At 31.9% G+C, this 18,977-nt stretch overlaps 4 protein-coding genes across 8 annotated transcripts; 2 read left to right on the top strand and 2 right to left on the bottom strand.

Annotated features, from left to right (window-relative positions):
- Window positions 1-394: 394 nt before the first annotated feature.
- Window positions 395-8,722, bottom strand: LOC128894851 (histone-lysine N-methyltransferase SETD1). The gene is made up of 9 exons (XM_054156867.1): window positions 7,634-8,722; window positions 5,405-7,173; window positions 5,041-5,316; window positions 3,785-4,099; window positions 3,418-3,702; window positions 2,066-3,346; window positions 1,499-1,720; window positions 1,152-1,409; window positions 395-970 (listed from the first exon to the last, which is right to left on the bottom strand). Exons 2-9 carry the CDS (start codon window positions 7,139-7,141, stop codon window positions 797-799), a joined length of 4,548 nt encoding a protein of 1,515 aa, XP_054012842.1. The 5' UTR covers window positions 7,142-7,173; window positions 7,634-8,722; the 3' UTR covers window positions 395-796.
- Window positions 8,723-9,563: 841 nt separating this feature from the next.
- Window positions 9,564-10,460, top strand: LOC128894887 (cytochrome b-c1 complex subunit 6, mitochondrial). Its single transcript, XM_054156942.1, has 2 exons — window positions 9,564-9,799; window positions 10,179-10,460. The coding sequence occupies exons 1-2, from the start codon at window positions 9,584-9,586 to the stop codon at window positions 10,350-10,352; spliced, it is 390 nt and encodes a 129-aa protein (XP_054012917.1). The 5' UTR covers window positions 9,564-9,583; the 3' UTR covers window positions 10,353-10,460.
- An 11-nt stretch (window positions 10,461-10,471) lies between these two features.
- Window positions 10,472-18,700, bottom strand: LOC128894858 (rabankyrin-5). Of its 4 annotated transcripts, none has more exons than XM_054156890.1 (14): window positions 18,573-18,700; window positions 18,176-18,286; window positions 17,928-18,117; window positions 17,746-17,855; window positions 17,408-17,667; window positions 17,181-17,330; window positions 13,606-14,009; window positions 12,816-13,529; window positions 12,453-12,725; window positions 11,938-12,379; window positions 11,626-11,823; window positions 11,256-11,496; window positions 10,898-11,153; window positions 10,472-10,815 (listed from the first exon to the last, which is right to left on the bottom strand). In XM_054156890.1, exons 2-14 carry the CDS (start codon window positions 18,177-18,179, stop codon window positions 10,686-10,688), a joined length of 3,372 nt encoding a protein of 1,123 aa, XP_054012865.1. In that variant the 5' UTR covers window positions 18,180-18,286; window positions 18,573-18,700; the 3' UTR covers window positions 10,472-10,685. The 4 variants fall into 4 exon arrangements, with proteins under 4 accessions (XP_054012865.1, XP_054012874.1, XP_054012856.1 ...); XM_054156899.1 differs by lacking the exon at window positions 18,573-18,700 and adding an exon at window positions 18,381-18,556; XM_054156881.1 differs by lacking the exon at window positions 18,176-18,286 and having other exon boundaries at window positions 18,573-18,657.
- LOC128894878 (uncharacterized) lies at window positions 14,329-17,098 on the top strand. Of its 2 annotated transcripts, none has more exons than XM_054156919.1 (4): window positions 14,329-14,812; window positions 15,839-16,064; window positions 16,197-16,379; window positions 16,469-17,098. In XM_054156919.1, exons 2-4 carry the CDS (start codon window positions 16,010-16,012, stop codon window positions 16,747-16,749), a joined length of 519 nt encoding a protein of 172 aa, XP_054012894.1. In that variant the 5' UTR covers window positions 14,329-14,812; window positions 15,839-16,009; the 3' UTR covers window positions 16,750-17,098. The 2 variants fall into 2 exon arrangements, with proteins under 2 accessions (XP_054012894.1, XP_054012903.1); XM_054156928.1 differs by having other exon boundaries at window positions 14,329-14,530.
- Window positions 18,701-18,977: the final 277 nt, after the last annotated feature.

The following is an 18,977-nucleotide window of genomic DNA, read 5'->3' on the forward strand; positions in this document are numbered from 1 at the left end:
GGCGCTGACCAAAGGTCGAAATTTTAGTTGGTCCTTTTCACCGCTAGATGGCTATTATGTTGAAGAAAAAGGGCGCGAAAATTTGAATGTAGTTTTGTAATGAATATTGTTGCGACGGTATGAAAGTGCTTCAACGTGCTTCAACTCCCCGGCGTAACAATATAAAAATGTTGGTAGTCCTTGAAAGGGGTAGTTCAAGGGGTGATTTGAAACAACACTTGCGCTAAGGAAAAAATTGTTTCAAATCACCCCCTGAACCATCCCTTTCATGTATCTCTGACTGCACCTTAGTGTATTTATACTAAACATGAATGTTTCCCCTCTAAAGAAAAAGCTATGAAGTAATGGAGAAAATGATTCAATTGTAAAATTAAATTGAACATATGCTATAGAATTTTTATAAAAAAGTACTTGTATATTTACATTTAAATAATTTTTTTAAAAAACAATCATTTTCTTGGATACCATCATATCGAACGGGATAAGTTCAATTTTTCAACAAATTATTTTATTTTAACAGAAACATAATAAGAATAAAATCTCAAGTTATACAAAAACAATCTACAAACTATAAACATGATAAGTGTTTCCAAAATCACTTGGGTACCTGACATATTATTGCAATAATGGAAAGGATGTTAAAAAAAGAAAAGGAGCATATATTAACATAATTTAGCATTTTCCATTGCATTTTATAAAATGTTTACATGGGGAAATATTTACAAAAATATGAGTAGGGTATGATGAAGTGTAGAAGAGAGGAAAAAGGGACGAACAATATAATTTTATGAACGCTTCAATTCAGGGTACCCCGACATTGAGGGGCTCCACATAGGCAAGGAATTTTGTCATCCTCCAATGGAAATTTATAGTCATATGTAATTTCTTCGTTAACTCCTATTGGTTGTTTACTATAGATTACAATTTTCTTTTGGCTTTCGATTGTGATTACTTTTGCATAACAATTCGGCTGAAATAAAGAAGAAGAAGAAGTAATGAATAATCTCACTAAGATAATATTATTTATACCTATTTATCTGAAAACTATTTATACAGAAATAGTAAATTGTAGTAGATTCTCAATATGATATCGTAGTCGGAAGTATATAGAAGAGAGAAATTCTCTTTTGAGACTTTTTTATAATACTCACATTGCAGCTGTGATTAATGAACCGTGCTAAATTGCCACACTTCGTTGCATCAATAATTGTATCCAAGTCAATACGGAAAAGGTAAGAACTACCTATTCCGGTAGCTTCGTATTGAGACTCTCTTAAATCAGCAACAACTGGCCTAACCATTTGACCAACATATTCAATAACCATTTCATCAGCTGCAATTGGTTCCATAGCAAACAAACCCCAATCGTGTATGCCAGATTTAGCGAATTTTAACTGCTTTTTCCTGAACTATAGTAATACAAAAACATGGTAAAATATTGATAAGTATTTAAGTATATTAAAATATTTACAATAAAATACAATAATTTAAATCTTACTTTCAACTGATTGAATTTAAGAAGATCACTATCGGTGTCGATACCGAAAGCCGTCAATAAGCGGCGTTGATTACTTCGAGCTTCACGAGACAGAGCTTGCATTTTACCCGTTAACGCTTTAGTGTTATTTTTTGGACCATTCATTGTACCATCACCTCCCGCATAAGGGCCATTATTATCTTCGATATCATTACTGCGCTGTATACTTTGCGCATAATGATGCTGAAAAATAATTTTAAGTAACACTACCAACCAGTAACATATAACTACTTCTTTTTATAAAAGGAAATTGGTTAAATATTAACACTAGGTTTACTAGGACCACGGTCATTTTTACTTATTCCACATTTCACAGGGTTTTACAGAAACTGTTTATACTTTTTGCTAACCACTTATGCTGATCTTTATCCGTATAAAAGGACAAGCATATATCGAGATTCATTTTAGTTCAAGCTTTCTGATTAATTTGAGTAAATCGACTTCACTTATTAAAGCATTATCTTTTCAGTAACAGAAATCTGATAACAAATTTCCGTGAACCTAGTATTAATATAAGAAAAATCATACCTTATGTTTAGCTTTTTCTCGCACATCAACTTTGTAATATCCTTCAGTTCTTGCACTTCCACTTGCGTGTAATCTAAGCTCGTCTCTTTTTCTTCGTTTTGCAGGGCTTGGAATATCTGTAGCAGGATGATCGACCCAATGCGTATCATTCAACCAATAACCTTGACTGTCATCGGCTAATAAAGCTTCGTAACTTCGTCTTAAATATTCCACATCCTCTGCATCTATACCTCTAGTTAAAAATTCGTACAAAATAGCCATTTCTGACATAAGATCTCGTTCTTTGTATGTTATCGTTGGTTCCTGGACAACTTTTTGAGGATACTTTTCATAAACGAATTCATTTTGAATATTTTCTTTCTCTCCTTCGTGATTTTGATGATTTTGATGATGTATCTTCGTGTATTTATTAGATTTTCGCTTTTCTACTTTGTGAGTTTTATCTTTTCCCTTGGCCAGTTTTATAATCTTCGAGGACTTCATTTTTACAGGTTTTATTGGTGTCGGAGGTACACGAACTACAAACTCCGGTATTTCTGGTTGTGATGGGGGTAATGAATAAGAATGTTCCATGTATACTTGTGAAGCTTGCGAACCAGGCGAACTTGGACTTTGTTGACCATTCAATCGAAGATCAGTCTCAGCTTGATACCTTAATCTTCTAATTTCTAAACTTTCTTCCTCCGAATCGGTAGTAGGTATTTCACTAAACATTTCAATCTTTTCCGATTCTTTTAATATCGGTTCATCATTAATGTACTTAGCAGACATAGTTTGAAGAGCTCTAATAATATTTGGTTGTAAAGGTCCTGGACTCCGATGTCTTATAATATTATCTTGTCCAGCTAACGTTATTAAAGCTTCCGCTGCAGAATTTTCCATTTTTTGCATATCGCGAGGTTCTTGTTTTACTGGTGAAGTATACGTACTCTTTGCTATATTTTGTGTCTCATCTTCCACATTCTTTACTTCTATGTCTTTATTCATTGCTCTAGATTTTTCGAAATGTTCTTCATTGAAAGATTTCTCATTTATTTTTTCGATTTCTTCTTTATTGTTTTCACATCTTAGCGGAGATGATATGGGGCTGGGTTCATTTTCAAATTGTGGGAATTCATTTGAATTTACATCTTTTATTTTAATGTTCGGTATTGGTGTTTCTCTACCAGTTGGGGTTGGACAATCTAGCGACCTTTGAATTGCAAGTTCCGTTAAAATATCAGGATCTTCGCTATTGCAAGCCAAAGGACGTTGATCTGACATACGACTGTCTGTGTCTTGCTGAAAATGAAAGATTATATCAATATAATAAATCTAATATATACTTCATCTTCAAAGTTTCCAGAACATACTTCTTCATCGGAATTATCATTAGAACTGCTAGAAGATTCATTGCAGCTCATTTCGTCGCTACTGCATTCGTTTGATGATGACGATGACGACGAAGACGACGTCGTTGACGACGACGACGACGACGACGATGATGAAACACTCGGAAGAGAAGTAATTGGCCTTTTAACCTTTTGTACCGACGTTAAGTCAAGATCACTATCACTTTCTATGATTTCAGTATCACCATGATCAGATTGGCGACTATCTTCATCTTGTGGTATTGGACTTGGAGCTTTATTTTTGCGCTGAAATACATATAAGTATCCGGTATAAGGCTAGTAGAAATATCTTCAAAATTACAAATATATAATACAAGAAATATCTTACCCTGAAAGAAGGCATCTTTGGCATACTAGCTCTAATGCCCAACCCAAATCCATCATAATTAAATCCAAGCGGAGTTGCTTGCTCTAAAAGCAACGATATCCCTTGAGGTTTCGAGCTTTCCTCTTTATTACCATTATTATTAACAATAGTATTATCTCCTCCTTGATTTTGACTTTTTTCAGACTTCTTTTCATCCCACCATACTTCAAACAGTTTGAACGCAGTATTCTCAATCATTTTCTTATTAAAATCCTTTTTTAAAATTTGTTTCAATTCATTTACAACTCTGTTTAATACTCCATTAATAGTAGGACCCTAAATTTTCAATGGTTAAATTTTATGTACATATATACGTTATATCATGTATAATATGTAGATTAGGGTGACCCTTATTTTTTCACACCAGAATTTTGTTGAAGATAACCCCCAGAATGGCTCCAATAAATGCAAAAATAACTTCCAAAAAAATATTTCAATAGTTTATGTAAAACTACATAAACATAGGTCCGCCGTTGCTTCCATTGGTGTACCAAATTTGTCCATCTACCTAGCATTAATTTTGTTTATATATCTACTGATATGAAAACGATCTTTCAAAAAGTGCATATGATTACAATAGCCTGTCTCTGAAATTATAGATGACCGAAATTTTAGTTTGATTTCCAGTGGTTTTAATGCATGTAAAATTTAGTGAAATATCATTTATACACTAGGCAATACAACAAAATAAATTTTACATAGGTGGACAAACTTATTCGACATAGAACAACAAATGTTCCCATTTATATAATTTTATATATTAAATTTCAAAATACGTTGAAATTATATATATTGTGTTACATATTGAAACCACTGTAGAATATGAGTGTACAAAATTCATAAAAAAAATTTCGACTATCTATCGCTAAGGACCACCCTAGTATATACATATATGTATGCATATAGTATACACAGTACATCTTCTCAAACTACCTCTCTATCAGGACTCAACTCAATTAGTTAAAGGAAACAAGGAATTGAAATTCAATAAATCTATACTTATGACGGGGAAGAGATTACGTTAGATTAAGTACCCGAATAAAATGAAAGAATAAGAAAAAAATCACAGCAAGTTCCAGGAAATAGCGGGTATAACTTTTTGGTCGCTTGTGGAGCAGAAAATTTAGGTAGTTTAAGGAGATTTGCCGTATATAGTGATATACATATACGCGCGCGCGTGCATGCGTGTGCGTGTGCAAATAAAAAAATATATGTACCTGTGGATTATCTTTTGTAATATTATGATTTGCCATAGCATGAAGCCGTGACTGGAAGGATGGATAATAGCTTGCTCCTTGATGATTTCCTACTGCGCCAGAAAATGATGTGGTATTAGGTTGATAATGGCTTTGTAAGTATGTTGTTCCATAAGGGTACGGATATTGCGATGGTCGTGGCCAATGGTACATATCACTGGTAGGATAATGGGTAAGATGTCCAGGATAACCAGCTCCTGGATACAACTGACTTGTAGGTTCTGTTTGAGCTATAACCTGTGTATTTTAATTATAAAATATTTCATATTTGTAACGACATGAAAATAAGGTTCTGAATCGCTGAATATGTTATTAACATAATTACCTCCTCAATTTTTTCATCTCCTGAACTTAATGGACTTAATGACATTCTATCGTCATCGGGTGGAGGTGGAGGTGGTGGCTCTTTCGGTGGTTCTGGTTCAATATCATCTGGAGCTGGACTATAACTTCCCAATAATGCTTCATCTTCGCTTGAACTTATAACACTACCTAATTCTTCGTCAACAGAAAGTTGATTAATACTATTTTCGTGTATTTTCCAACGTTCCTTATTCCTTTTCCTCATCTTTTCAAAACATGACTTATACATTTCATGAGAAAGAAAAGGGCTTGGTGGTTCCGAAAGCATTTCGTTATCCGCATTGACAGACTTTTTCTCATCTTCGGAATCACTACCGAACTGTAAGAAGGGTGGTGCCATTCCTCCTGCTTTATCTTTTAATAGCATAGCAATTCTTGTATCCAAGTCTAACGTTTTACGAGTCTCTATTGGCGATTCACCCGATGAGATTTTTGTAGCACTTTGATTTTCTTTTTCTTTTTCTTTTTCTTTTTTAGGAATATGATGCATTTTCGCATTAGAAGCCTTCGTAATTGGAACTACATTAGAATTAGGATTATCTAAGTTTGTCCCGTGTTGCACAGGCCACATAGAAGACGACGCGTAACCTGTTGGCCCTGTGTTACCTCCCCACCATAAACTTGAATTTTGTTGCATCGGAAGATTTTGTGGTAGATTCTGAGGTATGTTTGCTAAATAATTATTCGAAGGTTGATGATGATAACCACTATAATAGAAATCATAATTTGTAGCTGGAGTAGAATTTTGAGAATAATTACTAGAATAATTTAATTCACTGGGTGCAGTACCATAGCCTAAATCGCTTCCAGTACTGCCACTAGGCGTAGGATAATCTCTATATTTGCTGTATCTAGAGTTTTCTACATACGTATCTCTGGATTTTTCTATACTTGATGTTATCTTTTTGTTACTTCTGAAATCATCTCTTTCTTCAGGAATAATTTTTTCAATCGGTGTTTGTTTTCCTTGATCGTTTTCAGATTTTGTTTCTTTTTCAATTTTCTTTTCTGTTTTTTTTTCTACAGTTAATTCGTCATAGATCTTTTTACATTCTTCTCCAAATGCATCGAGGAACACTCTTAAGACTTTACCCATCACGGATGTATTATTTAATTTTTCTACACATGCTTTCGAAGCTTTCGTACTTTCGAATATCACTCTCGCAATTCCAAGATGTTTGTTAGTTAAAGGATGATAATAAACAGTGAGTTCTTCTACAATTCCAAATTTTTGAACCATGTCTGTTAAAAAAGTCTTATCGATATTGTCATTTAAATGGCAAAATGTTACTTCGAGTGGAGGTGGTTCGCCGCAATAATTAGAGTCAATTTTAAATCTAGGTACAGGCAGGTCAAGTTGTTCTAAACGAGTCCAAATTCTTGTTAACTGTGATCTGGGGTCTCGAGGTTGAACTTCAGGATAAGTTGGGTCTCCTGGAACCATACCATCGTATCTGTACAATTTTGTTGCACCTTTGACTAAAAATGGATCAACTAGTAGCTTGTAATTCCTTGGTTTCTGAGGTATTTGTACAGCAGATGCATCCTTCTGCGAGTGTGTTACATGGGTGTGGCTATGCTTCGACGATAGATTTGAGTTTTGGGATATACTTTGTGAATTCCCATGTGAATGACGATGACGATGCGAGTGCGCATGTGAGTGTCCATGTCCATGCCCATGTCTCTCCATTCCGTTCATTGCCTCCAAGCATCATCCATTCATATAAATTGCTATAAACAGACATACAGAAAATGCAATGATAAGTTGATGTTATTATTGTAGCATACATTAAATTGTATAAATACGATGAATTTTTCAAGTATTTTAAAGTAGTTTGCATTAAACAAGTCTATATTGTACGAATTATACATTCGATACACGTATAATATTAGAGAATTATATAAAACATGTGAAACATTAATAAAAATTGATAGCATTGTTACATGCAAGCTGACATCTTTAATTATATTATACAATTGTAATGTAGTATATAATAAACGAAAATGCAAAGTAATTTAAAAGTATAAGTTAGAAATGGAAAAATTGGGAGAAACTAATTAAACGAATCTATAAAAGGGTAGATTTTAACAGAAAATATAGAAAACCTTACTATATCAACACAACGAATACTTTCTGTTATGAAAAAAACCAGATACACGATAAAAAGACCTGTTTCTATTTTTAACTTACATCCAGTTTGTTTTTCTTGTCCTGATAAGTTGCTTCGTCCGTTAATGAGAGAAATTCATGTTTCAATAAAACATAACCTTAAACATTTTAAAGCTTTTAGGTTGGAGTTTCATTGGAAGAAACGATAACGATAACCATTTCTTAAACAGTCTTCCTTGTAATATGTTCTTTACAGTTATTTCTTTGTATAGACTCCAACAGAGGGGAAGTTTTTCTTATGGAAAACACAGTCTTTAAGTTTTATACAAAACGTTCCGGTTTTTTCAAAAACTTGCAATTTTTCGACTTGTTCCTATAACATTATGTTTACTGTGTGGACGTGAATCAGATATCAGCCTCGTAACTTGTTTCCATTTTATTCTTTGTTGACTGTTCGTGAAAAATATATCGGTGCTACCTCTCAGACACACCAGCGCAAAACTACCTCAATGTTTGACTGCTCACTGCTAGCACAACGCACTGCGCCCTGATTTTCCAAATTTTTATCGAGTATTAATCGGTAGTATAAACAATGGTACGGGAACGAATCAATTTAGTGAAACTTATTTCACTTTAACTTAGTGGATAGTACGTGTTGACTAAATTTTAACAACTTCATTGCTTTGATAAAACTACGCGAACACATTCGGATGACGCCATCCTTGTTAGAAAGACCATGACGGCTCTTTTGACCATTTTACTAAACAAATCGTACGAACATTTTTAATGAAAACGGATACTTTTCTTATTGATAAACGAAATGCATAATATATTTACGAAATATCGCTAAACTGAAATCCACCAAATGAAAGTCCAATTAGATGGTTGAGCTAAATATTAAACATTTTTTTTTCGTTTTCTAATCTGCCCTGACTCACAAATTTTAGTGTCGTTGAAAGAATTGTTCAACATTACGTCGGCGTCGTCTGCTGGCATTCTATGTATTTATATTTATCAATAATTCGCAACGATAATTAATTATCGATAGTATCGCAAAATTATTGTTGGAAATCTTTCCATGTAATAATGACATACGCGCATTGTTCTCTTTTCGATCTAAGAGAATTTTCAGCCACTCATTGACAAATGAACTGTCTTCCTTTAAAAAAAATTGCGCGTTATCATGCGCACTTGTAGATACAGTACTTAACAAAAGTATTGACGCGATATACTAATTGTAAGTATTTACATAAAAGTTACAATAATATGATAATTATATAATATATCTATTATTTTATTGGCTAAACTAACAAAATAAATTATCATCTTCCGCATACATATTTATTACTATTATACACACATTGAGATAACAAGATTATGGAAAAAAATGACTAGCATTATTTAAATGAAAATTGTTTCATATAATCGTACGTATATTCTAATAAATATTAATCATGTGTAAAACATTATTTTTTTGGTCGATCTTTTTTTAAACTCATTTACAAGGGAAGTACATTTTTATCAATGATTCCAGTAGAATTAGCTGTAACGGTAACTAGATTGGACCTAATGAGAACATGACAACTACGGCAGTGGCAATAACATCGCTTGTCAATGCAAATGAACACCGAATCAAACGCATTCATGGACTTGGTATGATTTAGTGTTATACTCATTATTGAAATATGCAATGTGTTTTCAATTTCTATTACTCCGCTAATAGAGGGCTACTGTCTTCCTTTCTTTTCTCGCAACTTCTCAATACTTTCATGTGTAAGTGTATGCATAGTCACATCATAATACTAAATACCAATGCCGAAAAGTAAACCAAATGGGTGTATCCTTTGATCAAACGGTTTATCTAGAAGGCCACCGCTTACTAACCCGCTTCGTGAGCGCTCACTCAGGCTCACTCGGCTTAGTAAGCGTTAAGTGGTGGCCGCCTGGATGTAGCCAATGGTACTTCTCTACACATACACCCAATCCAATCCAACGGACATAAACTCTACCTTGTTCCATCTAGCTGGTTCTATGGTTCTAGCTCTTCATTTTTGTAGCACTATCGTTATATTGGAAACCCGTTGTATACAATTGGATATTCTCAATTCATTGATCGAATACCTGTGCAGAATTGAAATAAACACTACTCATAAAACTATGTCTTTCCTGAAAAATTTCATTAAACAGTACATCCCAACTGTGAAAGCAGAAGACGAAGAGTTGGTTGATCCTCAGAAAATACTCCGTGTGAGTAAAAATGATTATATAACATTTTGTATTATAATACAAATCACTTATAGTACAATACTTATAGTCCTTTTTTTTTATATATGCTGATATAAACTTGCAGAAAGTTGAAAGTTCATTTCGTCCAGTTTTTTATTTTCTATTAGAACAAAACAATTTATTATTGTACATTATATAAATTTTTTTGTTGCAATTTTAATACATGTCAGTTTACGTTTATTTGCATTGATGTCCAAGCCCTTTCTATTGTACAGATATAAAGTTATAAATTTGAAATAGTAATAGTACCTTTCTGAATATTATTATTCTTTTTTACAATACAAAAAAAAAAAAGAAGAATAGTTTTATCCACACATATAAAAGATTATTCTTTCTATAGGAAAAATGTGCTCTGCGAAAAAAGTGCGTTTTTATGCAAAACCAACTGACAACATGTAACGATCGTGTCAATTCAAAAAGTGATACAGACGAAACATGTATCGAAGAATTAATTGATTATGTAGAATGCGTAGATCATTGTGTAGCAGAAACACTTTTCAGTAAACTGAAATAAGATCGCATTTCACGTAAAAGTATAGGATTTATGTTAAGAAGTGTTATAAGGTAACTTCATATGTTATAGATGTACAATTATTATGAGGAATAAATGATAATTTATGAATGGGTATTAAATTTCTGTCGACATTCCATCATCTGTATTTAAAATTGAGTAACTATAAATTTAACAAATTTTCAACAAGGATACTTATATAATACAGTAAAATATACATACTCAGGCTTGCATAATATTATGCAGACTTATTTTCCATGAAAAATGCATATGGAATGACATTTATTTTATTTACATATGAATGTTCTTTTTTCTTTTTTTATTGAAGTCTTTTTTTCATTCAGCACCTACTTGTAATACATCAAAACATACCGCACAAACACGCACTGGTTTATTTAATCCAAATTTTACAATTGGCACATCTTGACCAGAACATTTATTGCACAAAATTCGACCACAATGGCGGCTAAAAAAATTGTTTAGATTAGTTTTACATCCGTATATTATGTGCATTTATTCTGTATATAATTGTTTCATAGTTTTTATACCAGTGATGTTTCCGCATCGTAAGTGAAAATTTGGTACCACACTCCAAGCAAAGATCTTTATCGGCCCATGGTGCTTCTTGTGTTAAGGAATCTAACAATCTGTATAGTAATTGTTTTGTTGCTACTTGATAATTAAAAATTGTAATGCCTTCTTTATTCATAGATCCTAAACATGCACCAGCCTTTACCAAAGTACGGCAAAGCTGACCATTGCCTTTCATATAAGCAATTAATAGGGGAGTATTACCGTCCAAATCTTAAAGAAGATATTTATTTTAATTTGTCATAAAATGATTAATGTACAACATTATTATTGTATTAATGTAATTAATATTTTTCTTTAAATATTTTTTTTTACCTGCATTATTTACTGGGTATTGTGACATACATTCCAAGAAAAGTTCACAAATAGTTGCAGCGTTATCTTTCCCACATCTAGCTAATTCGTGCAGAGGATTTCTTCCCTTCAAATTCACTGCTTCTGCATCCAGTGTACATTCAGTCAAAAGTGTTCTCACTACCGATACGTGACCTTCTCTTACAGCTACATGCAATGCATTGTCTCCATCTGCATTTACTGCATCAAAGTTAATGTCGTTCTGCAAGAAAAGCAAATCTTGCTACAAAATGATTTGTAAAATACGAAAAAAGTACTTTGTATTTATTTAAAGAAACATATTTATGCATAAAAATGTCTTTGCAGAAATATATAAACCATTTTGTATTACCTGCAATAAAGCAGATGCAACTGCAGCATGACCTGCTTTTGCTGCGGCATGTAACGCAGTATTTCTGTTTGCGTCTGTATCATTAACGCGTGCATCAGCCAAAATTAAACTTCGAACCAACGTTTCATTTCCATTGATTGCAGCTAGATGTAAAGGTGGAGTTTGTGTGACATCGTGAACTCTGGAATTCACGTCTACCTACAAAATAACTGATTCAGTTACATGTATGTGTGGTGTTTAATTTTGTAAATATTTCGCAAATAGATACAGCATAAGAAGCTGAAGAAAACATGTAATTTAAAAAATGTTCACCTGTATAGATAACAAGAACAAAATGCTTTCCATGTCATTTTTCTGAATGGCAGTATGCAAAAAATTTCTACCTTTGTTATCATACTGTTCGGCAGCTTTAGGAAGTCGTTCCAATATTGCTTGCGCCGCCTTATTGTTTCGAAATGTTAAAGCTGTTGCAAATGGTGTCAAACCTTTCTTATCTCGTTTATTTAAATCTATACTAGGATGACAAAGCAATAAAGAAATAATTTGTGAATGCTGGTTTTGTATGGCTACGTGTACTGGAGTTTTGCCTTCTGCATCTCGAGCATTCACATCGGCACCATGTTCGATAAGTGTCTGAACAACTTGTTCTAGTCCCCATTGACAGCATAAATGTAACGGGGTACATTCATCTCTTGCCTCATCACCTCCTCTACCATCTGAACCAGGTCTCCTTGGTGCATTTAAATCACAACCACTAAAATAAATATTGTTTAAAAAATATAATATAATTTTTAATATGAATTGTGCATTTTAAACGTATTATATACCTTCTTATAAGAAATTGTGCAACATCTTCTTTGTTGTCATCGATTGCTCTGTGTAATAATGTTTGTTGACAACCATCTGGGCCAGGACTCCAACAGTCAGTGTCAGCTCCATACTTAACTAAAATAGATGCTATATCTTCTTGATCCGAATCTAGAGCATCCCATAATGGGCATCCCACAGAAGTATCCGCACCTCTTTTACAAAGAGCCTCTACCACTTCACCCAGTCTACAATGTACAGAAAGTTGTAACGGGGTCTCTCCATTTGTAGTCCTAAGGAAATATAAAATTGTTAAAATATATATGTCAATATAGAGCACAAATTTAAATTCCATTCTCTCTAATTTTGTTTAAAGTATTTACCGTGTATTCATGTCTGCGCCATTTTCTAATAAAAAGATCGCAGTTGCTGAATCCTCTTTCAGTATTGCTTGATGCAATAATGTCAAACCTTCTTCGTTACATTGATTAATATTTGCTCCAGCTTTTATTAAAGCCAAAACAATATCTTTGCCTTTCTTAAGTGGAGCTTTAATAGCTAAGCTTAAAGGTGTTTCGTTTGCGTTATTTTTTAATTGTAATTGAGATTTTGCATTGGGAGCATTTAATAATTCGACTACCATATCGAAATATAAATTCGAAATAGCAAGATGTATTGGTGCATCTCCAGTTGACAAAGTAACTTCATTTATTGGAAACCCATTTTTTAATAAAGCTTTAGCTAAATTTTTCAAACCAACTTTACAAGCCTCGTGTAAAACTAAACATCCATCATTATTTTTTTTCATTATATTATCCTTGCAATAATCAATTAAAAATATCGCTGCCTCTTCTTTGCATTCTCGGGTTAAAACATGTAGCAAAGTGTCTCCTGTATTTTTGTATACAGGATTGGGAGTTGCACCTTTAGATAAAAGTTTTGTAGCGAAAGATTCGTTGAATGGATCTATTTTCATTGCAAAACATAATGCAGTGTCATTCTCATTAGTAGTTTTATCTAAATGTACATTTTGATATTGAAGCAATATATCAAAAAGAGCTTCGTTTTGTTCCCAGACACAGCTATGCAAAGCAGTCCTGCAAAATAGAAAGTAATAATAGTAAAGTTATTCAAAATTTATGCTGTGAAATAAGAGTAACTGAAATATTATACCATCCTTTCTGATTCTGTAAATTAGGGTCAATACCAGCTTGAAGTAATTGGGATCCAATGGCTAACATATTTTTTGTGTTGTGCTTTGCTACCAAATGCAAAGCAGTACATCCTTCAAGATCCTCAGGATTTTCTATGTCCTGTGCATTTCCTGTAATCTTTACAGCTTCGCATAACTGTTGCATGTTACCAATTTTTTCCAACTGTTCTATTATAAATTCTGCCGAATAAGAATCTCCTTTAAAAATTGCAGCGTGAAGTAAAGAAAGACCTCTCAAATCTTTTGCACTTAAATCAGCCCCATGTTCAACTAAAGTACGAGCTAATGACGGTTGACGTGTTTTTAAAGCAGCTTCTAAGGGTACTTCTCCCTTCTGATCGAGGGCATTTACAGCTTTTGGTAGCTAAAACACATAAATACAACAAAGTGATCAATTGTGTATGTAATCAGCAAGATGATGCACTATATTAACTGTTATACCCAATTGCAAGCTACGCACCATCAACAAATAAATGAACATGAATGTACATGTATAATTTGAAACGTATTATAAACTAAACATTGATTTTAGTCATCGTATTCACCATAAAATATAATGAATCCGCTTACTTTTCCATTTTTATCTCATATCATTAGTTGATAAAAAGGTATCAGTCATAATAGATGATAGTAGATATAAGCATCCTGTTTATGAACCGGTTGAGAACCACTATTTTAATTCTACGTTAGAAGACAGTGCGCATACGCCCACCACGGATGCATGTGTACATATGTGTTGTAGCAGTATGTATCAACATTATTTTTAGTATTAAAAGAATACAGACGTCAGTGCAGAAAAGTATGTGGAGAAAAATATAAAGATTACATTTCGATGTAACAGAAAATGTGATTGTAAAGGATGGAGAGGACATGACGTGGCGTATGGTACAGTCATCTAACCACAATCAACTTCCGACTAATGAGTGTATTTTATCGCAGAACCGTAAAAGATTAATTGAAAGACTGACGCTGCAATGTGACATTTAGTTAATGTTAATAAAGTGTTGCTAGGAACAAGTGTCAGTGCGTAATTGGATAATACCTTACTCAACAATTGAATGTCAAGCATAGACACAAAATTCTTTATCTTTTAAATAAATTTCAAACATCTAATTACTTATAAATTCCACAAATTCTTGCCTGACACTTTAAAAGCTTAGATCCATTGTAAGTCCATTCTTTTATTAAAAACAAACACATTAAAAATAAAACTTTCTAATTGTTTAACCCTCAAAAAATTGCTTTTTTAATATTTTGATTTGTAAACACTTCTCGTTATTGAACAAAAAACATTACATTAATGTACTAATGCTTGCTGTAATAACATACGAAATAAATAGCTATACACTGACTAAAACTTATCTATCCTTTAACAATATAGCTATAGTGACTAACAATTCGATTTTAATATTTTTGAGTCAGCATTACATTTTTCTTTAAGATAACGTTATAATTAATTCTATTGTAAACATTATCTACTAAAACTTAAATTAAATGATCTGAATTTAAATTTCATAAAATAAATTATAAAAGATTACAAATAAATGAATAATGTATTTACCTAAATATAAAAAGATTAGTTTTAATTATTTTACATCTGTATAAAAAATTACATGAGGATTTGCAAAAAATTGCTATAATATATATGTAATTTGTTGTGTCATTAAGTAGATTGAAAAAAATAAACAAATTATGTACCAATTAAAAAATTACAATTGATAATGTGTTTGAGGCTTCCTCTAAAAAAAAATTGTTCCAATATTTTGCAATCATTGTAGCTAATTTTATCAGTGGTTAGGTTCAAATAACACTAATATTGGTGCAGGTAGCATGGATCTATTTAGGGTATCTGTGTTTATGTTATGGATCATTGATTGTTAAACACTCAGCTTACGTTATAAGTCAGTGGTCATGAAATAAAAACTAGGAAAACTGTATTCTAAATGAAGTTAAAATAGTAACTTATTTGTTATTTTAATTGTTTCTTTTAGTTTGACATAAGCTTGGTAATCAATGACCATCAAACCATAAACATAGATTCCCTAAATAAACTCAAATTATAAAACACATATCAATGTTTCTTTTGACTTCTGAAACCCTGCAAATTTCCTGGACATCGCTAAAGAGTTTAGTTTATATATTATTAATTGTTAAATTGGATAATCCCACGTTTAATTGATTCAATTGTTTCAGATTTGTATTGTGATGATGATGAATTGAATATTAAAGCCATAACACAAAAAATTAAATAAATACATACAAAAACTGACCGATAACAAGCATAAATAATGTTAAAAGAAACTTTTTTTTAAAATAAAAATAAATATTTTACTGTTAGTTGGTTTAAATTCAAGCATAAATGAGATGACTTTCCTAATAAAGCACTGGCAAAGTGTATTAATTGCTGCAATTTTTGTGTGTATGTACACATTTAGGATATTTTAACTTTATATATTAAAGTTTATTCATTTACTTTACATTTATTGTATTTGATATGAAAATTACTACAGAATATTTAATTCCTTTTTTAAATTATGAAAATATTAAACAGTTTTAGAAACTATAATATCAGTAAATGCAGATGGTATATCATGCTTCAAATGTTATGCAACTCAACCAGGACACGAAGAAACTAATCTGCTATGTTCGCAATTCGATGGAAGTGCTCGATTTCAAGTGCTCTGTCCTTCATCGACACTTTGTAGGAAAAAAACTATTCATTACAAGTTCAAATGTAAGTGAATTATTATTATTTTATTTCAAATTATAAATTAGGAAAAGCATCGTATATGTAATGTATTATTGATTTATTATCTTTGATAGCATCTGTAATCACAGCTGTGGAAAGAGATTGTGCACCTCAAAAAAGTGCAGTTCCTATATATAGTTACATAGAAAACAAATGGCAAAATAAAGAAGAAATTGTGACAACAGCTTATGAAGAAGGTTGTTTCATTGGTGAAGATAGAGGAGCTCCGGCAGGTCCTCCAGAATATTGCTTTTGCAGTTTTCACTTATGCAATTCATCAAAATCAATTCAAATCATGAATATGTATCATATTTTTATATTAATAGCGACATCACTATTTGCAAAGTTAACATAATATTTTTATTCTAAATACTTATTGTTATGAAATAAAAAAAAGAATACTTTTCCTTATAGTTTCATATTAAGAATAAATAATAATAAGGTATCGTACAATTAAGTTATTATAATTTTAAGAAACCATGACTATGTGATACAGAAGTATTTAAATAAATAAACTAAAATAATATTTTTGCATGCTAGAATATTTACTTAACAAGGTGAGCAATATTGCAGCACATATTTGTTGTCAATAGATTGTGAAAATTAATATTTACATCATAATACTTAAGTACTTAAAGCAATCTGTGAAAATTTGTATATATCATTTATTAAAATGAAAAAATAAAACAATATAAATATACTTATTAATGTGAACATTTAAGAGAATGAATTTGTTATATCGCACGTTCGTGATATCTATTGTATAAGATCTATTGTATAACTTACCCCTGAATTATTTTCCACTAAATATAAAAAAACCACATCTTCCCTCATCAATCGAATAGCAGCATGTAATGGGTATTTACTTTTCGTTTGCAATAACTTATATAACAATGAACCAGGCATTTCTTTAAAGTCTTCACCAGTTAAATCTTCCTAAATGTACAAACTTTTAATACAATCATTTTATAATTAGTATTTAAAGAAATTAGTAGATATTGCTTTCATCTTACCCAATGGGCCGAAATCAAAGAGCTGCAATGTTCTTTTAATTTTTGGGTACTTAATTCTTCGGCAGCTGCATATAACTGTACACAGTCTTTGAATCCTACAATTCCAATTAAATATGTCTCGCATTGTTCAACTAATTCTACCAATTGAAAATTAGATGCTGCTTTCATTAAATCCAATGTTAAATTTTCTTGAGATACTTTTCCTGTATAAATCCATTTTAACAATACTAATCCAACACTGGACTCTAAATTAGACCAATCTACAAATATATGTCAGAATTTATTTATGTATATGTAACTATCTTTCGTGTATTTCTATCGACTTTTTGTCATTTTACCTAAATTAGTCACTTCAGAAAGTTTTGAATCACTAAAAAAGTCTGTTCTAGCAGATAGTATAAATTTATGTGCAGGTATTTCTTGATTTACTAATTTGATGGTTACATCGCTATGAAATGAAAAAAAAAATCATTACTTGTAACATTCACATATATAATTATAATTTCAAAACATTATAGACCTGTAGCGATGTTGACCGTATAACGATGCTATTGTTATTAAGAGTCTTCCGATAAAGCCAGACTCCTGTTTACTTGCTGTAGCAATAGCATATTCACGTTGAAGTTCTGTGTTTGCATTATACAAATTAACATACTGTTCTCGCAGTAAAGATAAATGCTGATGCCATTTCTGTGCTTCCATAGAATCTTCTGAAATGCATGAAATGTAAAATAGTTTTCGATGCGCGTACGAGCGTTTGTAACTTACCCATAATTGTAAAAGCAATTGCAATAATTCTTCTAGCAAACGGTGTAAAAATTACTGCATGTCCGGTTTTTTTTTTTTAGGGTACCTTACATTTGTTCTGCATAATTCGTTCTAAATAAAAAAAAAAAATAAACGGTAGATAACGATCAAACATTTTAAAAGGAAAAAGATAACTTTCAAAGTAGTTTCAACGTTTCATTTATACTTGGAAAATGCATTAATGAAATTCTATCATATATTATCATATATTATACGCCCACACACAGCATTCGCTATATCTGTCACACACGTACGATTTTATTTTTATTTCTACAGAAAATGTAGCCACACTATTAAAAGACAGCATAAAATTCCTATATAATTTAAAGAGAAAGAAAACCTTTTTGAATATCATTACCAATATAATAAGTGATCGGTATTATCGGCGAACCGCTTTCTTTCATTAGATATGTGTGTAATTCACTCTTGTATTCCTCAGTCCACAGATTCTTTAATTATAGTGTGTCACTAGCATTTCCCCTAGTGGGAAGGTGGCATTCTTCCCTAGTGGTCAAAGACACCAAAAGCTCGATTTCTAATTGTAATAAATTTTCCAATTTTTAGAGTATAGTTAAAGGTATCGTAATAAAGAGTCACAAATGACGGGTAATTCGAAAATTAAAAAATTAGCTATTTGAAAAATATTATTATTATTATTTAGTAGCCAATAGCTGCAGAGAGCGGTCGCTATATTTGGGAGCGAAAAATCTGTAGACTTACACGGCTGTGAGCGGTCACAGAGCGGCTTAGCGAGCGGTGACCC

This window comes from Hylaeus anthracinus, unplaced genomic scaffold (genome assembly GCF_026225885.1).
Source record: "Hylaeus anthracinus isolate JK02 unplaced genomic scaffold, UHH_iyHylAnth1.0_haploid 0, whole genome shotgun sequence".
Taxonomy (NCBI): Eukaryota; Metazoa; Arthropoda; class Insecta; order Hymenoptera; family Colletidae; genus Hylaeus; species Hylaeus anthracinus.

Coding starts and splice junctions, on each gene's coding strand:
- LOC128894851 (XM_054156867.1), bottom strand. CDS start 7,141: ATGAACGGAATGGAGAGACATGGGCATGGACATGGACACTCACATGCG. Junction 3,347..3,417: donor ATGATAATTCCGATGAAGAA/GTATGTTCTGGA, acceptor TTTCATTTTCAG/CAAGACACAGACAGTCGTAT. Junction 1,410..1,498: donor TTAAATTCAATCAGTTGAAA/GTAAGATTTAAA, acceptor GTATTACTATAG/TTCAGGAAAAAGCAGTTAAA.
- LOC128894887 (XM_054156942.1), top strand. CDS start 9,584: ATGGTTCTAGCTCTTCATTTTTGTAGCACTATCGTTATATTGGAAACC. Junction 9,800..10,178: donor ATCCTCAGAAAATACTCCGT/GTGAGTAAAAAT, acceptor TTCTTTCTATAG/GAAAAATGTGCTCTGCGAAA.
- LOC128894878 (XM_054156919.1), top strand. CDS start 16,010: ATGACTTTCCTAATAAAGCACTGGCAAAGTGTATTAATTGCTGCAATT. Junction 16,065..16,196: donor AATTGCTGCAATTTTTGTGT/GTATGTACACAT, acceptor AATATTAAACAG/TTTTAGAAACTATAATATCA. Junction 16,380..16,468: donor TATTCATTACAAGTTCAAAT/GTAAGTGAATTA, acceptor TATCTTTGATAG/CATCTGTAATCACAGCTGTG.
- LOC128894858 (XM_054156881.1), bottom strand. CDS start 18,618: ATGAAAGAAAGCGGTTCGCCGATAATACCGATCACTTATTATATTG. Junction 17,668..17,745: donor TTCTGAAGTGACTAATTTAG/GTAAAATGACAA, acceptor ATATATTTGTAG/ATTGGTCTAATTTAGAGTCC. Junction 11,824..11,937: donor TGTTCTTGTTATCTATACAG/GTGAACATTTTT, acceptor GTTATTTTGTAG/GTAGACGTGAATTCCAGAGT.